General features: G+C 34.5%; 2 protein-coding genes across 7 annotated transcripts in view; one reads left to right on the forward strand and one right to left on the reverse strand.

The window, feature by feature from the left end:
* Window positions 1-20769, forward strand: part of Dgk (diacyl glycerol kinase 1) — a 911622-nt gene that overhangs the window by 383198 nt on the left and 507655 nt on the right. The window lies entirely within an intron of this gene.
* LOC118197387 (kelch-like protein 17) overlaps window positions 1-20769 on the reverse strand; it is a 30462-nt gene that overhangs the window by 1069 nt on the left and 8624 nt on the right. Inside the window, exons 2-4 of one of the 5 annotated variants that reach the window (XM_035368893.2) lie at window positions 19207-19450; window positions 14175-15509; window positions 12768-12840 (exon numbers count right to left, since the gene is read on the reverse strand). In XM_035368893.2, the coding sequence (XP_035224784.2) occupies window positions 12768-12840; window positions 14175-14870 (769 nt within the window). In that variant the 5' untranslated portion in view covers window positions 14871-15509; window positions 19207-19450. Of the gene's footprint in view, window positions 1-12767; window positions 12841-14174; window positions 15510-19206; window positions 19464-20769 lie in introns of those variants that run through there. The other 4 variants (XM_035368894.2, XM_085814115.1, XM_085814114.1 and 1 more) reach the window with 4 other exon arrangements.

Below are 20769 nucleotides of genomic sequence, written 5' to 3' on the forward strand. Positions count from 1 at the left end.
GAACATGCTCTGAACCCACCTTCCAAATCCTTTCTTTAAATACTATCTTCTACTTAATTTGAAAGCAATGCGCGCTAGTGAATCTGCATTCTGGCAATCAAGTGTGAGTTGAAAGCAAGAGGGATGGGGAAGGTGCTGAAACATAAAATAACTGTTAAAGACATTAAATAAACCCCTAAAATTTGGTATATTATGCATTGCATATTTTTCCGCTGCCTAGACGGGAAAGTGGTCAGTGACCCTGATTACTGTACCAAAGTGTCCGGTCTCAAAACCCGCAGACGTCAAGGATGTGAATTGTTCGCCTCTTTGTAGGAGGTGACGGTGGCCGCTTGTTAGGTTCCTCCATAATAAAATGACCACCGCTTCTGGTCTTAATAAAGGCCGAAGCCTAAAATGGCTAATGCATGTCATAAAAGAAAATATTATTGCTCCACATTTTAATAATGGTAGTACCATTTTATTGTTCTCCCTTGGTTAAGATAAAATTACAGTGAAAGGTTTTTGTAGTGGAAATGAGGAAGAATGATGAAATACATTTTCTAACTAAAGGAACTTTGATACGTATTAATTCAGTAATAAGGTTTTATTTTTGATATAGTAATTGCAAACAGAATAAATATTAAGCATGAACAGCCGGAAGTAAATACAATAATCCATTTGTTTGAAAATTACAGTTTATGAGGTAATTGTAAGCAAATGACTACGAAACTCATCTAAAACTAAAAACACAATTTTGTGTGATTGGCGTTCTCAAATTTCAAATTAAAATGCCAAAAAGGTTTGTGTATTTCCTATAGGAGTAAGTAGTTGTTTTTATTCAACACTTATTTATTTTTCCATTGGCAATAAATAAGAGAAACTAAATCAGATAATTTAATAAATAAACCTTCAAAGTCGGTGAAAGGGAAAGTAACACAACACCTAATAATTGACAAATGCTCTTGGATTGTGTTTTATATTACAGCAAATTGTCTGACAGCCATTTATTCTTAAAAAATGGGAAAATGTTGTTTTTTTTCGAAAATTAATGTTTCAGCAGTTTGCTTTCCAGTTTTAGCTTCTAAAACCAAAATATGTAAACTCTATTTATTGATAGCGGATTAAAAATCAGTATATTAGAATGAAGTATTGCTTATCAAATCAGCCTTTCGCTCACTACATTTAGACCTCTTTTATATTTGAATACTCCTGACCATCATGAAATGGACTTTATGTGTTTTTAGCAAAATATAAGAAGACTGTAGCAGGTATTTCTACTATTCGTCAGTACTAAATGATATTATTATAAACAAAATGAATAACATAACTTATTCGAACTCATAATATTGTTCCAACGTGAATGAATATAAAATAAAACTTTAGCTCACTGGAAATGCAAGACAGCAACTGATAAAGAAACAGCTTAGTGTGTTTAATATAACATCACTTAATTTCTTATCGAGCGGGCTGGCTGGATGGGCGTTTTTGTGATTCTCCCCACGTGTAATGTGTATACGAGGCTGTTTCCCTTAGGAAGTCCCTCACAAAGTCAATCCTTCCCTTAGGCAGATAGCCTCTCGAGTGCTTTGCTATACTTAAATAAAGCAAAGCAGACGATTTACTTGTAGAGATATGAAAACTAGATATGATATTCGTGGCTGATTTAAAGAAATTAATTAAATGATGAAAATTTAGAAGCTGACGAATTTCTTAAAAGAATATTTTAATAAATTACTCATATTATCAGCACTTTTTTTCAAAACTTCAATTACAATAACACTTTCGAGTGCTATTTCAAATTAGACTGAAATCTATGAGTTCTCGGTACTTACATATTATCGCGACTACTTTTGCAGAAGTCGCCAAATTTTCAGAATGCGGCGAAGTCTGGCAATCATGAGAGGCAACCTCCAGGCACCATGCTGATAGAAATTTTTCAGTCAACCAAGATCGCCATTTTCTTATGCGTTTTGTTGTATTCCACGTTCCAACGTTTTTTATAAACAAATGGGGTTACATTTTGCCAAAAACCTTAATTAGGTGGTGCACAAAGAAACAAAGTATTTTAACTATTGAATTCAAAAATTAAATTTCCCAAAATTCATTTTTTTTCTCAAACGCTCGTAAATTGATGCGATCTGAGCTTTGTTCAAGGTCAATAGTCGCTCATAGCAAAAAAATCTGTTTTTATTTTCATAAGTATTCTTTTAACCATAGACATAACAAAGTTTGTTATAAATGACGTTTTTAAAAGGAGTAATAGAAATGGATGTTCTATTTAATAGGAAACAAAAATAAGTTCCTATAAAGAAATAATAATATCTCATTAATTCTTTTTGAGATGATTGGTTTATTAGCATGTCTATACCTTATGCCCCACCATTTCCGGGCTCTAAATTAGAATGACTTTTTTACGTCAGTTTGCTTTCTCTAACAGTCTTCTTGTTGTTTTGTATTCCTTACTTTTCTACGCGATTTGAGAATATTGTCGTTTGTTTTTGAAGAACTCGTAATATACTGTGCATCTAAATATTTGTGAAAAAATAGTTAAAATATCCCCTAGATTTTCAAAATGAAAAAATGGCTTTATTAAGCGGAAAAGTAATGATTCCCAGGCGATGGATTCAGAACAATTTACTAGCACTAAGAATACTGAAAATAAAAGTACAATTCTTTATAGAAAATATAATGAAAGTCATTTGGGTTTACTTGGAATGGTGATGAAATGAACCTGAACCTCAATGGGTTGTTTGCGATGAACACATTGAGCACAATCAAAGTATGAAACCATCGTTTCTTAAAAGACATCTTGAATCTAAGCTTGCAAATTTAAAGGATAAATCTGAAGAATATTTTAAGACGAAATTATCGGAGCTCAAAAGCAGGAAACAAGTAATGTAAGATTTATTTAAAGCGAAAAAGCTTTGGAAGCTAGTTAGTTACCTAGTTAGTCTGAGATTTGCAAAGACTGGGCAAGCTCACATTATTGGAGAAAACCTTATATCACCAGCAGCTAAAGATATCATTTTAACATTATCCAACGAAAAAGCGGCTAATGAAATTAATAATATTCCGTAATCAAGTTGACGAATTCATGAAATGATAAATTCTATAAAAGTGACACGTATTAAAAAAATAAAACTCAGTGAGTATTAAGCATTGCAATTGGATGAAAGTATTGATATAACGAACTTTATTCAATTATTAGTGTACAAACATTTCCAAAAAGATAAACGAATTGCCGAAGAGTATTTATTTTGTGAATCTCTTCATGACAGAGCAATTGCAAATGAAATTTTCAAATTAATTGACAATTTTATGTCAATGACATTCCTTGGAATAAGTACACTGCGGTATGCAGTGACGGAGGGTTTAACAGGAAAACATTCCGTTGTTATTTCTGAAATAAGGAAAGTTGCGCCCGGAACTAAATTTGCTCACCGCCCCATTCATTGTGAGACTTTAGTGCCCAAACCAATCCCAAAAAACCTGAAAATCGTTTTGAATTAAACTGTAAGCATTGTTAATTTTATTAAGTGCCGAGCTTTAAATTCAATAATATTTATGACTTTTATGCTAAGAGATAGGCAGTGGACATGAAACACTTTTGTTACATTCCCGAAGTAAGGTACTTTTGGAAAGATGAATGAATCATATTTAGGAATACAAGGACAGAGTGTTAATTTGTTTACCATTAGAGAAAATTTTATTTGTTTACCATAAAATATTTGTTTACCATAATTATTTATTTGTTTACCATAAAATAACTGCAGTGTTAAAAACTAGAATGTCAATGAGCACAATGAATCTTCACTGACATGTTTTAACTCATCATGTGTGGCTTGTAGTGAGCAATAGGAGTGAGATCCAGTGGTGCGTTCCATCGACGTTTTGATGAGTGTAAGAGTGACATTGCTGAAAGCAAATATATGGCCGAACTGAGCTATGCAATTTAAATGCCTAATTTGTTGCGGGGAAGCAGAATTTGGTTTTGAAGTGAATACATAAATTGGAGGTCGATGGTCAGTAAATGTAGAGAAATGCTGGCCTTTAATATTGTCTGAAGTATTTCATAGCTGCGTAAACAGTGAGCTAAGTGTCTGTCATACGTGCTGTATATTTATTGAGTGGGAATGAGCTTTGGGAGGGACAATGCTAAGGGCTGGTTGTTGTTAATGTGTCACACGTGTAATACCGCTCCCTTGGAAGTGTCAGTAGCGCCGTCCATAATATTCAGCTTGTGAGTTGGAAAAAGCTAACAAAGAAATTCAGCGTTAATATGATCATGTTTGGATTTTCTAAATGCCTTATTAAGCTGGTTGTTCCAAGCAACGGAGCTTAGATGTAAATGATCTTGGGTTTCAGCTGTCTATGGTGAGAAGAGACAGTAGAAATTTATAATGACTAAAAGACATTTACGTCGGGCTATAGTGGCATATTTTGGTAAGGCGACTATTTTTGTATTATCGGGATACACCACACGCACTCGTAAGACAACCTAAGAAGAAAAACGATGGTTTCGAAGTACGTATTTATTAAACTTTATAGTCAAAACTTGTTTATTCAGCCAATCGAATACCTGACGGATATCATTAACATATTCATTTTCGTTAGCCGACGCAATAATGATGTTGCAAAGATGTTCACCTGTTGAGTATTCTATCCAAAGATTCTTTTTACGTGCTTATGTTTATGTTACATAAATATATATTCGTGCCTGAATTTTTATGATGTGTCGCAGTAGTTTGGTTCTAATAGTTTTACGTGAAGGCGAGTAGGTTTAGTAGCCTTAACTACATCTAGTAGCCTAAAGCTAAGGTATACATTCTTGGTTGTGGATGAGTGACAGTTAAAATTATTAAAGAAGAAGCTATAATAATCAGAATTGTGCGGCATATCAGAAAAAACGCTTGAATAAATTGGATTAAAGCAAATTCAATTGCAAAATATCCTCAGAAATAGAAACACTCAGTAAATCAAGTTTTGGAATTAGAAATGTTTGTGCTTCTAAATTATCCGTGTCTCTACCTTTCGCAGCGTAATACAAAGTGACAAATATTACAATAAGTTTTAATAATTTTCATGATACTTCCAATGTTGAATGACTTTTATTTAATTGACATTATTCCTAATCTCCATAGTGGGGCGAAGTAAAATTTTGAAATTATGAAACACGGTAGATTTTCCTGCCACACAAGGCACGGCAAGGCACGGCAATATTATATAGAGCAAGTGGTCTTCAAAGTGTGTTCCACAGAAAGCAGTCAAAATAAAAATTTAAAAAGAAGATTATAAAGTACTCACAATTGTTCACTAGTGTTTATTAATAAAAAATTATAAAGATACATTTAGATATAGAATAGTTTTGACATGCGGTTATAACATGTTAAGGAGAATGACGTGTAATGCTTTGCAAAGCTGAAGAGTTTTCTAATGGAAAATGAATTGAATTTAGATGATTGTGTTAAAAATTATGTAATGGATCCCGTTTTTTAATTGAAGAAAACTGTAAGAAAATATTTCGCAGAAGATAATAAGCAAGCATGATTTTATAAAAATCCGTTCGAATACTACGATAAATTAGGCGGTATGCCACTGAAGGAAAGGGAGCAACTTAACGAGATTTCAACAGACTCAAAGTTAAAATCTTCACACACTGCCCAATGAATTAGAAATCCAAGATCAATATTTTATTAGATCACCTACTGCACGGATAACTGCTCTGATTCATTTGGGCATCGCGTCTACATGCTTCTGGAATGCATTTACATCCAGAGATTACCATACATTGGCTATGCAACTTTTTAGATCTTGTAAATTAGATGGAAGAAGAGAGTGCTGTCGGATGCGTCTTTCCAGGATATTCCACACATTTTCTAACTATTTGTATGATTTTCATATCTGGGCTATGCGGGGGGCCAAGAAAGGTGTTGGAAGTCAGACTGATGTTCAGCGATCGAACTGTGAACGCTTCTGGAACGATGTATAGTCTTCTGGAACGATGTATGTCAGATCGTTGTTATCCATGAAGTATCCTTCGCCATCAAGGTAAAAATGCAACCTTGCAGGGTGCACCCTATTTGCCAGTATATCTAAATATCTCGTGGTTCTTTGTTTACCTCGAGAAACACCAGGCAATCACTTCTATGCGAGCAGAACATGCCCCATATCATGCTACTCCCACCAAACCCTTGCACAGTGCAAGTAAGAAAAGATTGAATTATGGCTTTGTCGGGTTCTCGCTAAATTCGACATCTTCTTTAGTCTAAAATAAGGTGTAGCGGGATTCATCCGACCCCATTACCCAGTTTTCAAACCTCGGATTTTCTTTCCCAATGTCACTGCAAACGAATTCTTGCATATCGGGTAGAAAAGAGTGGTTTTCTCACAGGTACCAGAATGTATATTCCTACCCTCTGCTATTCTTTGCGCATGGTTCGAGCTGAAATCTGTTACAAAGAGCCTTGGTTGACGATCTGTCTCAGTTGAAGCACACTAGAGTCCCCGTTCTGTTGTACAATTCGTCGGAGACAACGCCTATCACTCTCTTGGAAAACTGTGCTCGAACCGCAGTTACATCTAGATAAGGACTGCGGATTCTGATTTCAACTTTTAAAAACCTTTTTATATAGCTGCTTTTGAGAATACAGTAAGATTTCCTGTCTTCGAAATCAAGGCCCCTGCTAAACGAGCACCAAAATTAGCCCTTTTCGAATGGTGAAAGATCTGTCGCTTTTCCCATTTTACTTTATTCATCGTGAACAGCACTCTTACACCTTACTTAGCCTAGCATTGTAACTACGTGTAACTCGCGTCATAAAACAGTTTGCGTATATCATCCCTATCATTCAAATGAAAATCTCAAACGTTTCTAAATCATTTGGCCAGTGTGTGTATATTTAAGCAAGACAAGTTCGTAAGTTTTTGGTTCTAGATTCATGAAGAATACTTATACATTTCTCAGACAGCTGCTAACATTTTAATGTGTGCGGCAACAAAACCCGACTGCGGATAGCATTAATAGATCTAGGACAAGCAAGCACATTCCTATTATTAAAATAATAGAAACGTAGTTGACACTTAAATCGGGCGTTAATGCTGTTAATGAATAAATTACGTTGATTTTATGTTAACAGCTTTTTAATGAAAAATGCAATGTTTTACTTTGTCTTTATGTAAAATACATATAACATACTGATGCGCTTTAAATATTAAATTAAGGTATATTTATGATAGGGTTCTCCCAAAAAAAAAAACCATAAAACTAAAAGGTTTCATGAGTCTACAATGTTTGAAGACCACTCATTTAGAGTAGCGTATGAGAATCGCGCATTCCATAAACCTATTTCAAATTCGCTGTTTTGAGATACAGCTTTAGTTTTTAACATTTAATGTAACGGCTTTGTTTGCCGTCATTGGATTTGATAATCAAATCCAATGACGGAATAAAACATAACTGAAACTGAAACATTGGATGAAACTGCGGATCCGACGATGGATTCCGCAGAAGTATTTCTGTAGTTCATCCGTTCTAAATCTGCGTGCAAATTTCCAGATTTCAGGAAAGTCTCCAAGCTGTCTTGCAATTATTCTGCGTTGTTCGAGTAACCTATAAATGAAATATAGATTTTAAAATCCATTGAAATAATTGTTTTCTTTGCTACCTGAATGCCATACAGTATTTCATAGAAAGCAGATCTTCATATGCCTGTAGTATGTTCTCTAAACATGGCTCTGAATATTTTAATCTGTGTGTTTTAAAGTGAACTGATGAGAGCGTATATTGATGGGGCGACTGCATGTACGATTTCATAACATTGTAGATACATTAGGTATTTTTTGGAAGCTGGAGTCATAAAAAATGTGCAACGCCTTCGCTGGAAATTGAGCCACGGACCTCTGGAATATGCGGACTAGCGTGCAGACCACTACACCACCAAAGCACGCTATGAAGGCGGGAGAAATACCTTCTAACATGTTGCGATTTTTTTAGCATGCGTATTACTTAATGCGCGTAGAACTAAACCACATTTATTATAAATCTATGAAAAGCTTTATTAACAATACACACTGACATTGAAGGCAGATGAATAATTATTGTGAGTAACGTTGTTACCCTCATTTTGTGAGGATCTTGCTGCTGTAGTCTCTCTAGTCGGGAGTTTAGAGCATTCTCACTTCTTAATCTGTCTGAAACTATGTAAAGACTAAATTAGAAAAAATTACGTTAGTCACGCCCGTCACGTTAGTCATTAAAACATTAGTTACGCCCTCTTTATTTTTCAGTTAAATTTTACGTTCTCTGATTCATTATATTTGAAAACATACAGAGGAGCAACAGGACCATTGTTCCGTCACCCAGACTGAAATAGAGAGGCTTTGAGGAAGACACATTGCTGATCTCTTAAATCTCTTGATACATGCATAATTTTCTTATCATTGTGTGATATGAGGTATTTTCTCTCTCTTCCCAGCATGCCTTCATGGTTACGTAGCACCCTCGGCGCATATTCGAGATGTGTAGGTTCGAGTCCCGGCAAGGGCATTGCTCAATTTTCATGTCTCCTGCCTCAAAATAGGCCCACTAGCAGCCAAGCGGTAAAGTTGCTAAACACTGGTAGTTCGTTCCGAGGTTCGAATCCCGGAAAGGGCTGGGTACATAGGTGTTTTCATGGTTTCCCCTACGTGTAAATTGTATACAAGCTAGTTTCACTTAGAAAGTCTTCCTTGAAGTGTTCCAACTCCCTTAGACCGAATACCATCGAGTATTTTCCGTAACGGAATAAACCAAAACTAAACCTGCTTCAGAAGTGGTCTTCAGTGGTCGCCGCAAATGTCTAATTTTAACTTTTCATGAGCTTTCAAGCTTCACCTTATATATTTTAACTTCCTTCTGTGCTTGTGTTGTGTGTTCCTATACACTATTAATTATAAATTGTTTTAACAACAATTGCTAGAATTCGAGTTCAATACGGAAGGCGAGTTTAAGGTAAAATAAAATTTTACGTAGAAATGTGGTCACCATTCTAGTCCATCAGAACGCTTATATTTTGTTTCAGAGTTTCTCAAAGCATTGGTAAAATGCATGTTTTGGTGGGGATGACAAAAGGCCGTCGAGTCGTTTTGGTTAGCTTGAATTGTCTAATAACACTGACTACGTTTCATCTTGCTTAAATAGAATAGAGTCATCAGAAAGTAAGGTGGTGTGGTGTTGTATTGGTTATGGCAAAGCACACTAGGGCTATCTGCCTAAGGGGAGGGATGCCTTCGTGGAGGACCTTTTAAGGGAAACTGGCTCGTATACCCGTTACACATGAGGAAAAACATGAAAACTCCCGTGCAGCCAGCCCGTTCGCGGGATTCGAACCTCAGACCGAACTACCAGTGTTCAGCGACATTACCGCTCGGCCGCTGGTGGGCTCTCAGAAAGTAAGGAATATGATGGATAATAGGATGAATGGGACATTTCGGAAAATCTACTTCTGATCGAAGTTACTTATGCTTATCTGCTTAAGCGTCCTTTACTCGAAAGGTACTTTAGCATATTTTGCAGCACTACAAAAATTATACTATCCCGAGTGATTATACACCATGCCTTTCTTCTGTAGAACTAAAATTTTCTGACAATCAACTTCAGCTGTTCCAAGTTTCCGTCGTGTGGCATGATGTTTTCGCTAACATTTAGTACACAGATGTAATTTGGTGCATATTGCTCTTGTAGTTCTGATGCTTTTAAAGGTAATAGGATTTCAGTAGCAAAACATTTTATCAATTTATGAGTCTAGAAAATTTATGAATTGTGTATTTATTTGAGTAATTTGTAAATGGCTTTAACAACTTCAAGGAAAGATTGCTTTTCTTTATTTCTAAATATACTCTCTTAATGATTTTTCACAAAGTTTCAGCACGGAATAAAAACCTCGAACAGTCTCATTTCTTTTATATTGCCATGTTAAATAGGTAGTTTGTTTATCCCAATACAACAATACAAACGAAAACTTTCTGGTTCACTAGGGAAATGACTTCGTGGAGGATGTCGGGGAAATTGGCTCGTATCTGGTTTTAAGCTATAAGATTTAACCTCTTTCAATACTCTAAACTGTAATCCAACCTTTGACAGACGTAATGCGTCTTATCGGTATGTCTTAAGTACAACAGAAATTTAGAAGCCTGTAAAACAGCCAAAAAAAAAAGTAAAATGGATTTACAGAAGGCACAGCTGTTGCTTACAACGTCTACCAGCACTTATACCGAGACACTCAACTAGCAATTCAAATGTAAAGCTATTTTTAAATATCTAATAGTCAAAGACTATACAAAGTAATTTAATCGCGAAGTTGGCTCGTACTTTACAGGCGTGAATTGAACTATCGGCAAAAAGTAATGTAACGCCAAAGACAGGAAGTCTTTCCAAGAAGAGCAAACCTAGTAACGTAGCCTTCAAGAGGCAGAACATGCTCTTGACTTAACAATCCAAACTCTTACTTACATGCACTCGAATTAATTTGCATTCTGTCGAGAAACCGGGAAGAGAGAACTGGCAGTAAAAAATCAAAAACATAAAATAACGGGTTAAACAACTTAAAATTAACCTCAAAAAGCCTAGGAAAAAACAAAAATCAGCCAAGTATCCATCCTGTTCACCGTAATGAAATAATGCTAAAACTTTTGGGATATAGTCGAAAGTCATGACTTTGGTAAAATTAAAACTTAAAGCGGAACATAATTGGCAGCAACTGCCCTTTCGAAGGCAAATACTACACACTACTACTATATTGATGGTACAAAAATATTTCTCATAAAACAGCGAATATCTAGTGACAGTTAGGATATCCTTTGAGTTTGATGGTTGCATTTTCTGCTTTGAAAACACAGGTTTTTTTACACGCCCACGCATACACACACACACCCTCCTATCTGCAATTTGAGGAGAAAAGTTTTGTTTTACTCTCATCTTCTTAACTTATCATATAGGATAATCCATTGAAACTCAAATCATCAAGCTTTACACTTGACAGCTTCATTGAATAATGCCCATCATCGAAGAGCTGAGCAAAAAATGTACTCGATTCTTCCAAAAGCGTGTAGTAAGTAATTAATTCTTGAATCTCTATTCCGTTATATACAGTAAATTTGATTTCTGAAATTTAAAAGGAATACCTACGCTAAATTATTAAAAACAAAAGTTTGCATAAGTAAAATTTAATACAATTTTTCTTTTCCTCTGGTCATATATACATAAGGTAAAAATACACAAATCAAAGTAATACGTAAATTAGCAAAAGCCCCATAATTCGGCTCTGTATATTCTAAAAATAGTAATATATCTTTCTCTACTCGAGTCATTTCTAGAGTGATCCACATCATATGACTTTTACCTAACGAAGATGACATAGCTAATTCGAAACTGAAATGAGAACCTTATAAAGTTGTAGTTAATTTACGTGTCCTTGTTTACTAGAACCGTGTCTATTCTCTGTTCTTCTTAAAATTATAAATACAAGCCCAAAGAAGGGTTAAAATACTCATTTATTCACAAAAAGAAATGCTAACATACGGCCCCTCTAGAGCTTACAGGAAAGCCTCCGCTTGGGCTTTAACTTAAGATCGAAAATAAGAAACTAACCTAATTCTATTAATTTAGAAATCAAACAACAAAAATCAGGGAATATTTGCAAATTTTCGCGGGACTAGTTTCGATGGTTTACCGAAAGTTAGCTTCATGTTGCTATTCACAGGGGCTTTTCACCCAACATTTTTAACCAAGCAGTTAAAAAATTCTTATTTCAACACACCAAGAGGCACACTCTTGTTTTAGGCGATTATAAGAATTCTGTTCATTCCTTCCTTTCTATAAATTAGTTATAAAATTGCACGTATTTTACAGAAATTTAATTTTCGGGTCGTTTATTCTCCAATCAATAATATTACGAGTTTCATACTTAAGGCCCCCTTTCCGGATATGAATTCATGTGGTACTCAGGATTCCTTGCCAGTGTAGTTTAATTTACATCGGTTAAACTAAGATAGTCTTAAAATTTTTCGTTAAAGACATAAATCATATGTTAGGAAAAAAGAAACACAGAAGTCCCCTGTTGCCCAGCATTGTTTGTCTGAATATCACATTTTATCTTTTTCTGCAGCCAAAAGTATCCAAAAAACATCTTCCATTTGTGAATTAGATTTTCTAGAGGTGTTTTATATTCAAAGAAATCTTTCTCTTCAAATTAATGGCTCTAATTCCAATCCAACTTTACCTTCAGTTTTTCAGGAAACAATGTTTTAGTTGTTTCATAAATAGATAGCACTAGTGGCTTAACTCCTGCTCACACATTATTATCGTATCATTTCACTATATCTTATCTTTTTCCATTTGCACATTGGCAGCTGTGATTGATGGTTCGGTAAAAACCATCGAAACTAGTCTTTTGAAAATTTGGAGGATCTTGTGAAGCTTGTGGATGGGAGAAATTATAATTTAAGTTACTCAATAATCAACTTGATTAGAGTTTTACTATTAAAACTACTGGTTTCTTAACGAACTAGGAAAATCGAACGTAACGTCTAGAAATTTTAACTGGTATGCTGCTGACAGGGTTACCTCATTACAAACAAATTTTGTTAAACAAAGTCCTACATTTAACAATACATCAAAAATCATACTATTTTTTTTCATACTTCAGTAAATAGAGATGTGTGCCATGATAACTTTTACATTATTAATTAGGGTAATGTAAACTTCTGTTCCATAAAATTTAAAGTGGAACAAAACTAGAGTAACTTACTCAATTCCTCTTTTTTGCTAGGTTCTCCAATGAGGTCAATTCGAATTCTGTTAACTGGGCCGAATTCAGATGACTAGTTAAAAAATAAATAAATATTTGCTGTAGAATATATGAAATCAAAATTATTGTATTGGCATTGTACATACTGTAATAAAATTTTAGAAAGAAATTGAAGAAAACTTAGCAGATTCTCTCTACTGCACCGAAAATACACTGCTTCCCCAAATTAACAAAAATTCACAAAAATAACGATAACTCATTCAAAAAAAGGGCAATCCGTATAAAATTTAAGTATGTTGTGAAATAAGTATTTTTGAGTAAAAGTATAATATGAAAATTAGTGGAGCTGCGATCGGAATGGGTCTCCTTGGAGGAGCAAAAATTGTATGTTCGAGAGCAAGCCTGCAAATGTTCCTGTAAAATTTCAGGAAAATTTGTGATACTGAGGTAAGAAATCTGACACAGCCAATTTGTAATAATGAGATCCAGGCATCAGTTGCCCGAAGAACTGTGATGGAGAGTTATTGGTAGACTAGAGGCAATGCAATGTCAAACAGAAATGACATGATGGCTAAATGTGTGTCATTTTGTCGTTCATAGACTTTGGCAGAAATTTTGAATCACAGATTCGGCATGAAGGAGATTCAGCCATAGACGGCCAACTCTTAAGACTAATGCCGATGACCGATGTTTGCTATTATGGGCACGAAATAATAGAACAGCAACTCAGATTCATCTGAGATCCTTACTTGCTGCAGTCAACAGAAGGGGAGTATCAAAGTCAACCATCCGTAGAAGACTTTACAAAGGAGGTCTGCACGTAAAGGGGGACAAGCCATTTACGGGTCGCTCGCGTCACATGACAAGGTAACGTTTGAAGTGGACACGTCAATATGTCCATTGGACGTCTGATCAATTGGTGATCAACTGTTCCCTTTACGGATGAGTTTAGGTTTAGCCTCCAAAGTAGTAGTAGGCGTTATTTCCCGTAACCCGCTATTCACTAAACAAACGTGAAGGAGATGCATAGCGAGGAAGCAGTGTCTGTGTTTCGAGTGGTATCTCTTTGGGGTGGACGAAAAAATCTCCATTCTTTCCAGATGGAACCGTGAATGCTCAGGCCTATAGAAAGGATGTATTTGAATTTTTGCTATTCTTAATTGAAAATTTTAAACTCCTATGTAACAATTCGAACGTCGGTTACTGGGGACGTGTTATGCCATCCTAAATGTAAGTTTAGATATACGATTTTAAAGGCTGGGGAGTTTCCGTTTGAATTTAATATATATATATATTTCAGTAAGTGTCTGTGTGTAGAAATGAATTCGGATTTCTTACCATTGCACGTACGTAGAGTAAAACAAACGTAAAAATATGATATAGAAATAACGAAATAAACAAACATACCATTTTATCTGAGATGTCTTCTTTACTGGAAATTGATACCATGTCATTAATCTTCCTCGATGTTTCTTTCGAGGGAGGAAGTACATCTCTTGATTTATCTTCAAAATTAATTCGAATTCTTTCATCCCGAACATTTTTAGGAGCTTTCCATTCGGCATTAGCGTGACTTTTCCCTGGTAAAGATGGCCATGAAGTAGGCGTGTTCTCGTTTTCGGTTTTATCAAAATTATAGGACAAGAGCTGGCCGACATCAAGAGCTGGGCTGCTTTCCTGATTTGCTGCAAAAAATGTCCGTTGCACTTCTGTATCGTGTGTTTTACTGGACATAAACATCTCGAAATCAGTTTTACGCATCTGGGTATTTTGATTTAATCTCAGGATACGATCAGACGTTTGAAAACTTCGGTTTGGTGTAGTAGTAGATGTGGTTTGAAATTCTTTGTTTACTGTCTCTTTTCTATTGAACAAAACAGCCTCAGATTTAGAAACTTGCGAACATCCATCTAATGTTGAAACTACTGTAGTTTGCGTTCCTGTGGTCAGAGATTCCGTTGAGTGAAACACATAAACCTCCTCTTCAGAAATTTCCATGTTTTTTTCTAGCGTTGCATGTAACGCGGTTTGTACAGATGCAGTTTTCTGGACTGGAAAGAAATACGCCTCATCGGGACAAATTCCCGTACCTTTATCCAACATTATAAAATTCGATGTCTGCGTAGCACTGTTACTAACTCCCAGGTTAGAAATCACGTTAGGTTTACATTTAGCTTTCAAAAACTTCCTTTTGGTTTTACGAGTTACGTAAAATGCAGGCAAATCTGGCGATCCGAAATGTCGAATATTTGAAAGAATGCTGACAATTTCTCTATCGGTAAAAAAACTTGGAAATTTTTGGTGACCGCTAAAAATTCATCGACATCTAAGGCCATTATGTCTATGCAGGACAACAGTTTATTCCTTGATGAACTGTTTCGGTTATGCTGTAACCATACGATGGCAGCTTCGAGCAGCCAAACTTCACTTTCAATATTTAATTCCGGCAGCTGAAATATAAGAAGCAGAGTATTCAAACTTGCGTGTCTTAGAGCAGGAGAATTCAGCACCGTTTCAGTATCATTCATAAGAATATTTAGGCATCTCTGACGAATTCCGTCGTGTTTTACTCTGTCAGCAGCGTCAAGTACTTCGTATAAATTATCTCCGGTGATCTCCACGTTCATGAGGCAGGAGATGCAAAGGCTTTCTAGGAATTTAATACTGTATTTCAATGAGGCTTCAAGCCCTTCTTTGAGAGCAAATGCAGAATAACTGTCAATGTCATCCAAATAAATATATCTATAAAAAAAGGCGTGAACCGTGGTTTTTAATTTTTATTATAGAACTTTACACAAATTCAATAAAAACGTTTATAACGGAAATGTTTAATATGTGGCTTTAGAACATGTTTTACTGATGATATTTTACTCATTATATTTACTAGTTATATTGTGTTACTAGATATATTGTATAACATGTTTTACTAATTATATATATGATTCAAACTTCATTCTGAAGGTGAACGTTAAGGGGTACACTGTGGAAAAAACAGGAGAATTCTGTATCTCTCGTTTTACTGGGCCGATTGACGAACATTTAATTTGCGTTTTTCATGTCTCGAATGCGCGATTTAGGATGTATATTACATCTATATGTATTCTAACGTAGATATTCTCACGCAAAAATGGACTTTTTCTGAAATGGCATATCTATATTTTTCCATATTCCGATTCTACGACTCAAATCATGGCTAAATATTTTAAGTTTTGTAAAATTTGGTGAGAAACGTACCGAGAAATTTAAAAATTTATGTTTGAGCCTTTTTTTTCAGTTTGCGCCAAGAATGATATTTCGCCGCTTGGCGAAGATCGTAATTTATGGTAACTTATTTTCCTTTAATTGTTCACGAACGAAAACGGATATGCATTGTTTATTCTAACGATTAATTTCAACAGAATGAATAAAACCCATTTTGCTTTATTATCGCATATGACGAGTATGGTATATTTCAAAGTGCATCAATAGATAAATTTACGCTTGTCTTGGGAAATTTTGAATGAAAGGCTCTAATGTTTTGCGGGTATACTTAGAAATACATGTACTTTAAGGTAATAGTAAAACATTCATAGGTAATTCATACATGTTTTCCAAAAATTTATGAGCATTTCTAAAAATTTCAAATTACAACAAATATGAGAAAAAAGCTCCAAATTTTATTTCTATTTTACTGAATTTAGAATAATGACTGATGTAAGTGTAAAAAAAGACCAGTTAATAAATATATAGCCAATGCAATTAACATTCAGAAGATAAAATTTTGAGAGCTAATTTTTTAAATCCGGCTTCCGAGATTCTTACAAAACTTGGCAGTTTAGCATAATTTGACACATAGAATCGAAATATGCATAAAACCGCATGTCATTTTAGAAGATGTACAATTTTGTGTCAGAATACATATGTTAGAAAAGAAAAATTGCTATATTTGAATCTATTGTATATCTTAAGCACGCTTTCGAGGCATGAAAAACGCGTGTTAAATGTCGTCCATTGGCCCAGCAGAATACTTGTGTTAGAAAAATGCTATGAATACATATAAATCTACTATATATCCCTAGTTCTGCTTTGAGACCTGAAAAATGTGAGTTAAATCTCATCAGTTGGCCCAGCAAAATGACAGATTTCGAACTGTCTCATTTTTTTTTCATGCATGGTGTTCGTAATTGTTTGTACATAGTTTCTGGAATTTTGATATTTTTAATGTAGAATTCTTATATATTATGAAATTCAGTTTAAAAATCATTAGCATGTTAATTAATGTTATTAGAGTTCTTGCAGCTGTTAATAAATAGCTGGAAATTTTAACATAGAGACAGAATGAAATTACTTCTCACATTGCACGTGTGTCTTCTGATAATTGTTATTATAACTAAATCTGAAAACAACGCAATTTTTCAATTTTCCTGCAGCTTCATGTATTTTTCCAGTACGTATATATCACTGTGTACCGGAGATTCGCCGAGATTTGCTCTGGTGTTCAAAGGTCCATTTGAAGGAAAAATCAACAAAAATGGAAAAGTAAATTTCTGATTAACGCCAGTTTGCGCATGAAAATGTCAAATGCATTTATGCATCAAGGAAAATAAGCATTTTATACCAAGAGAAAAAGCAATTAAGTTTTCATAAGTTGTATGTAACGTCAGATTTGTGTCATTAATAAATTTATGTTTTATACTAAAACAGTCAAACTGATCTTAATATCCTATGCGAGCACCCGGGACTTCGAAACAAATTTTAATTCGATTTCCCGTATTTTCAATGAGGGTTCAACCACCGTAGATGCCAGCACATTGTGCCATTCTTCCATCAGGGCTGTCTGATGCTGGCTGGAAGTAAACATGCAGAGACAGCCCATCCGATGGCCTCTCAAAGATTTTCAATGGTATTAATGTCGGGGGAATACGCCGGACACTCCATGCGAAAAGTGCCTCACTCTTCAGATAGGTGTTAACGATACTGGCTCGATCGGTACGGACATTATAATCTATGCAACAGAAATCAGAATCAACTGTTGCAGCGTAGCGCCTCACAGCGGGTGTTAGGGCTTCATCCCGATACCGCGCAGCCCGTCAAAGAACTGTCATTAAAGATGATCAGTTAGATGCAATAAAACATTAAAATTACCATCAAAACTATGATGCTGTCTTTTATGCAAGAGTGATTTTTGATGTTCTGTGTCTGATTCCCGTGTAAAGGACCTTACGCCAGACTGGAACAATTCGATCGACAAACACTTTATACTTGGCTTCTAGTCCCTTCGTGTGAATCTGTCAGTCGCAGAGTATTGAAGGGTATTTTCTTATCAGGCGACACTGGAATCTCAGATGTATCAAGAGTGGAGGAAGGTCATTGATTCTGCTTGGCGACTATAACAACACTGCGATTTTATTTAGTGGTTGCAATTTTTGGTTGATCGAGTGCAGGTCTCCAAACAACTTTTAATTTAAGATACAATAACATGCCGAACAAGTATTAATATAGAAGTCAAACAACAAAAATCAGCGTTATATTTTCCTACTTGAAAATATACTCTAATTTTTGTTGAAATATTTGAAAATATAACTCTGATTTTCTAAATTAAAACTTTTAACTTGTTTGAGGTTGTTTCCAGAGTCGAGAAATAACCGAATAATAAATATTATAGAAATTTGTGATATCTTTGCCTGACTATTCTGCTTCAATGTATCCGACAGCATGCCATCGCTCACTATCTGCCATTCGTCTATTAGGTATTTTCTCCCTCCTTTCAGCATGCGTTCGTGGTGTAACGCTAAGCGGCTTCGTCGCGCATTCCATATATTCAGGTTCCAGTCCCGGCGAGGGCGTTGCACATATTTTACAACAGCTTTACACGTCTTTTGTTAACCGAAGAAACACGAATATCATCAAACATTATCCACTGAAAATTATAAGTTATTTGAATATCATTTAAATGAAACCTTCTTATACCCTTCAGGATGATGACATCTTCAAATACTGCCTAGATGGCACATGTTTACATAGTCAATCGTGATTTATTTGCGCACAACCATCTGGATCCGCAGCAATTTTCAGAAACTCATTCAAATACGCTTTGTAAAATTGCATATTTACGCAAATCTTTCGAACATTCGCTGCTGTTAAAATCAAATATGCTCTAATTTTCTCTTTCACCATATCTTATCAAAACCGTTGACATAGACTCTGATTAATAATGTAATTATCAAATTAAGGTTAATAATAGAACTAATTTTTTAGAAAAACCTAACACATCCCCAATTTAAAATATCATATTTACCTTGCAATGATTAAAATTTCAAATGCATTTCTTTTAAGGTAATTCTAAACAAGGTTGTTTAGGTTTGCCCAGTTCTAAAGTTAAAATTTTATTATGAGTTGTATAATTACTTGTAAATGATTTGCACGAATGTTTCTGTAAACAAAATTGAATTAATTTTACCTAATCATTTGTTCGATGCCTAAAGGTCCGACATCAGATTCAAAAATGACATAAGTAGCTTTTTCCTTGTAGAATTTGTCAGCTAGAATAGGACTTCTGCAGGCAAGGATGAGTTTGTGAGCGGGAAAAACTCTCTCTGATGTTCCAACAAATACATGGAATTCTACGTCTGTAAGCAATGTTCTTTGTAAGAGGCGAGACACTGAAGTCCTAATGTCATCAACCTCATCAAACTTTTGGTCTCCTAAAAGAGCAAACTAGTTTGCAAAGGAAATTAAGGAACAAAAATCATGACATAGTTAATACCAAACATAGATGTAGCAGTACATTTAATACAAATTTGATAGCAAGAATTGAATATAAAATTAATGCAAATTTTATTTCAGTTCGTTTTTGAATGCATTAATTTAATTTTTAATTCCTTTTATTACAGTTAATTACTTTTAATTTATATATATATTTTTATCCCAAAAGTGCTGAATAGATTAGTGTTTCAAAGTGCAGCGTGATTTTGCCGTGTTTCGCTTTTCATTCAAGCCTGTTACCATTCTGCAAAATAAGAGATATTTCAGATTTTATCTACTTGTTATCTATTGATGAACAAACTAAAAAAACTATTTAAATGCAGTAGATACAGATCTTTAATATATCACTTTACTTACTTTTTAATCTAATCGATTTAAACAAAATTGCATTTAGTTTAGGATATATCTAATCCATAAACATTAAATATTAAAATGCAATTATAAAAAACCAGTCTACATATATTAAACGATAAATAAAAAACTTAATAAAGATTTTTATAGGCTTTCATTACATATATTTTGACCTTTTTTTAAGTATACAGATGGAATATAATATTCCCATTTTAGTCTAAGCCCATATTAATCTAATATCCTATAAAATATTTCGCTGCATGCCAGTTAGCAATCTCATAAACAACATGAGCGTTTGAAAGAGGTGTTTTGTATGATTGTTAAAATCTAAATTGTTTCAGAAATATTTTTATTTTCTTTCCTCGTTGCTTTTCAACTTTAATTATCTATTATTGTTATTTATTTATTTCTCTTTGATGGCGAATATACTAGATTTATGATTTTCAATAATTTCTCCATAATTATAAAGAAATCTGATCTGAATTAACCATTTTTTTTCGTTATTTTTAGATTTTTAGCTATCATATGATTGTTTTGACAACTCATATTTTACAAACTGGAATGAAATGTGTACAGCAAGTAACTTAATGTCGTCTTTGCAATATATCTTTTTTGAAAAAGCGTATTCCTTTTTACTTCCTTGTACGAAGCAAAGGAACTATTGTAATCACGAAAGATTCTGGGTACCATATTTCAACGAAAATAATATTCATTCTGACCGCTATCAAAAGCAACTTAACGACGTTTTTGCATAATATCTGAACGTAAGGTCAGAATAAAGCACTCTTTCTCCAAACGAATTGTAAAACTGATTTAAAATGGATTCAGAAGAGATTTTTTTCACGGCGTCTGTACGTACGTGCATGTAAGAATCGGAGTCTCACTTCAGCTCACCTGGACACGAGTA

The sequence above is a fragment of the Stegodyphus dumicola genome, chromosome 3, assembly GCF_044657685.1.
Source record: "Stegodyphus dumicola isolate Sdum_Otavi_A_Nest chromosome 3, ASM4465768v1".
Taxonomy (NCBI): Eukaryota; Metazoa; Arthropoda; class Arachnida; order Araneae; family Eresidae; genus Stegodyphus; species Stegodyphus dumicola.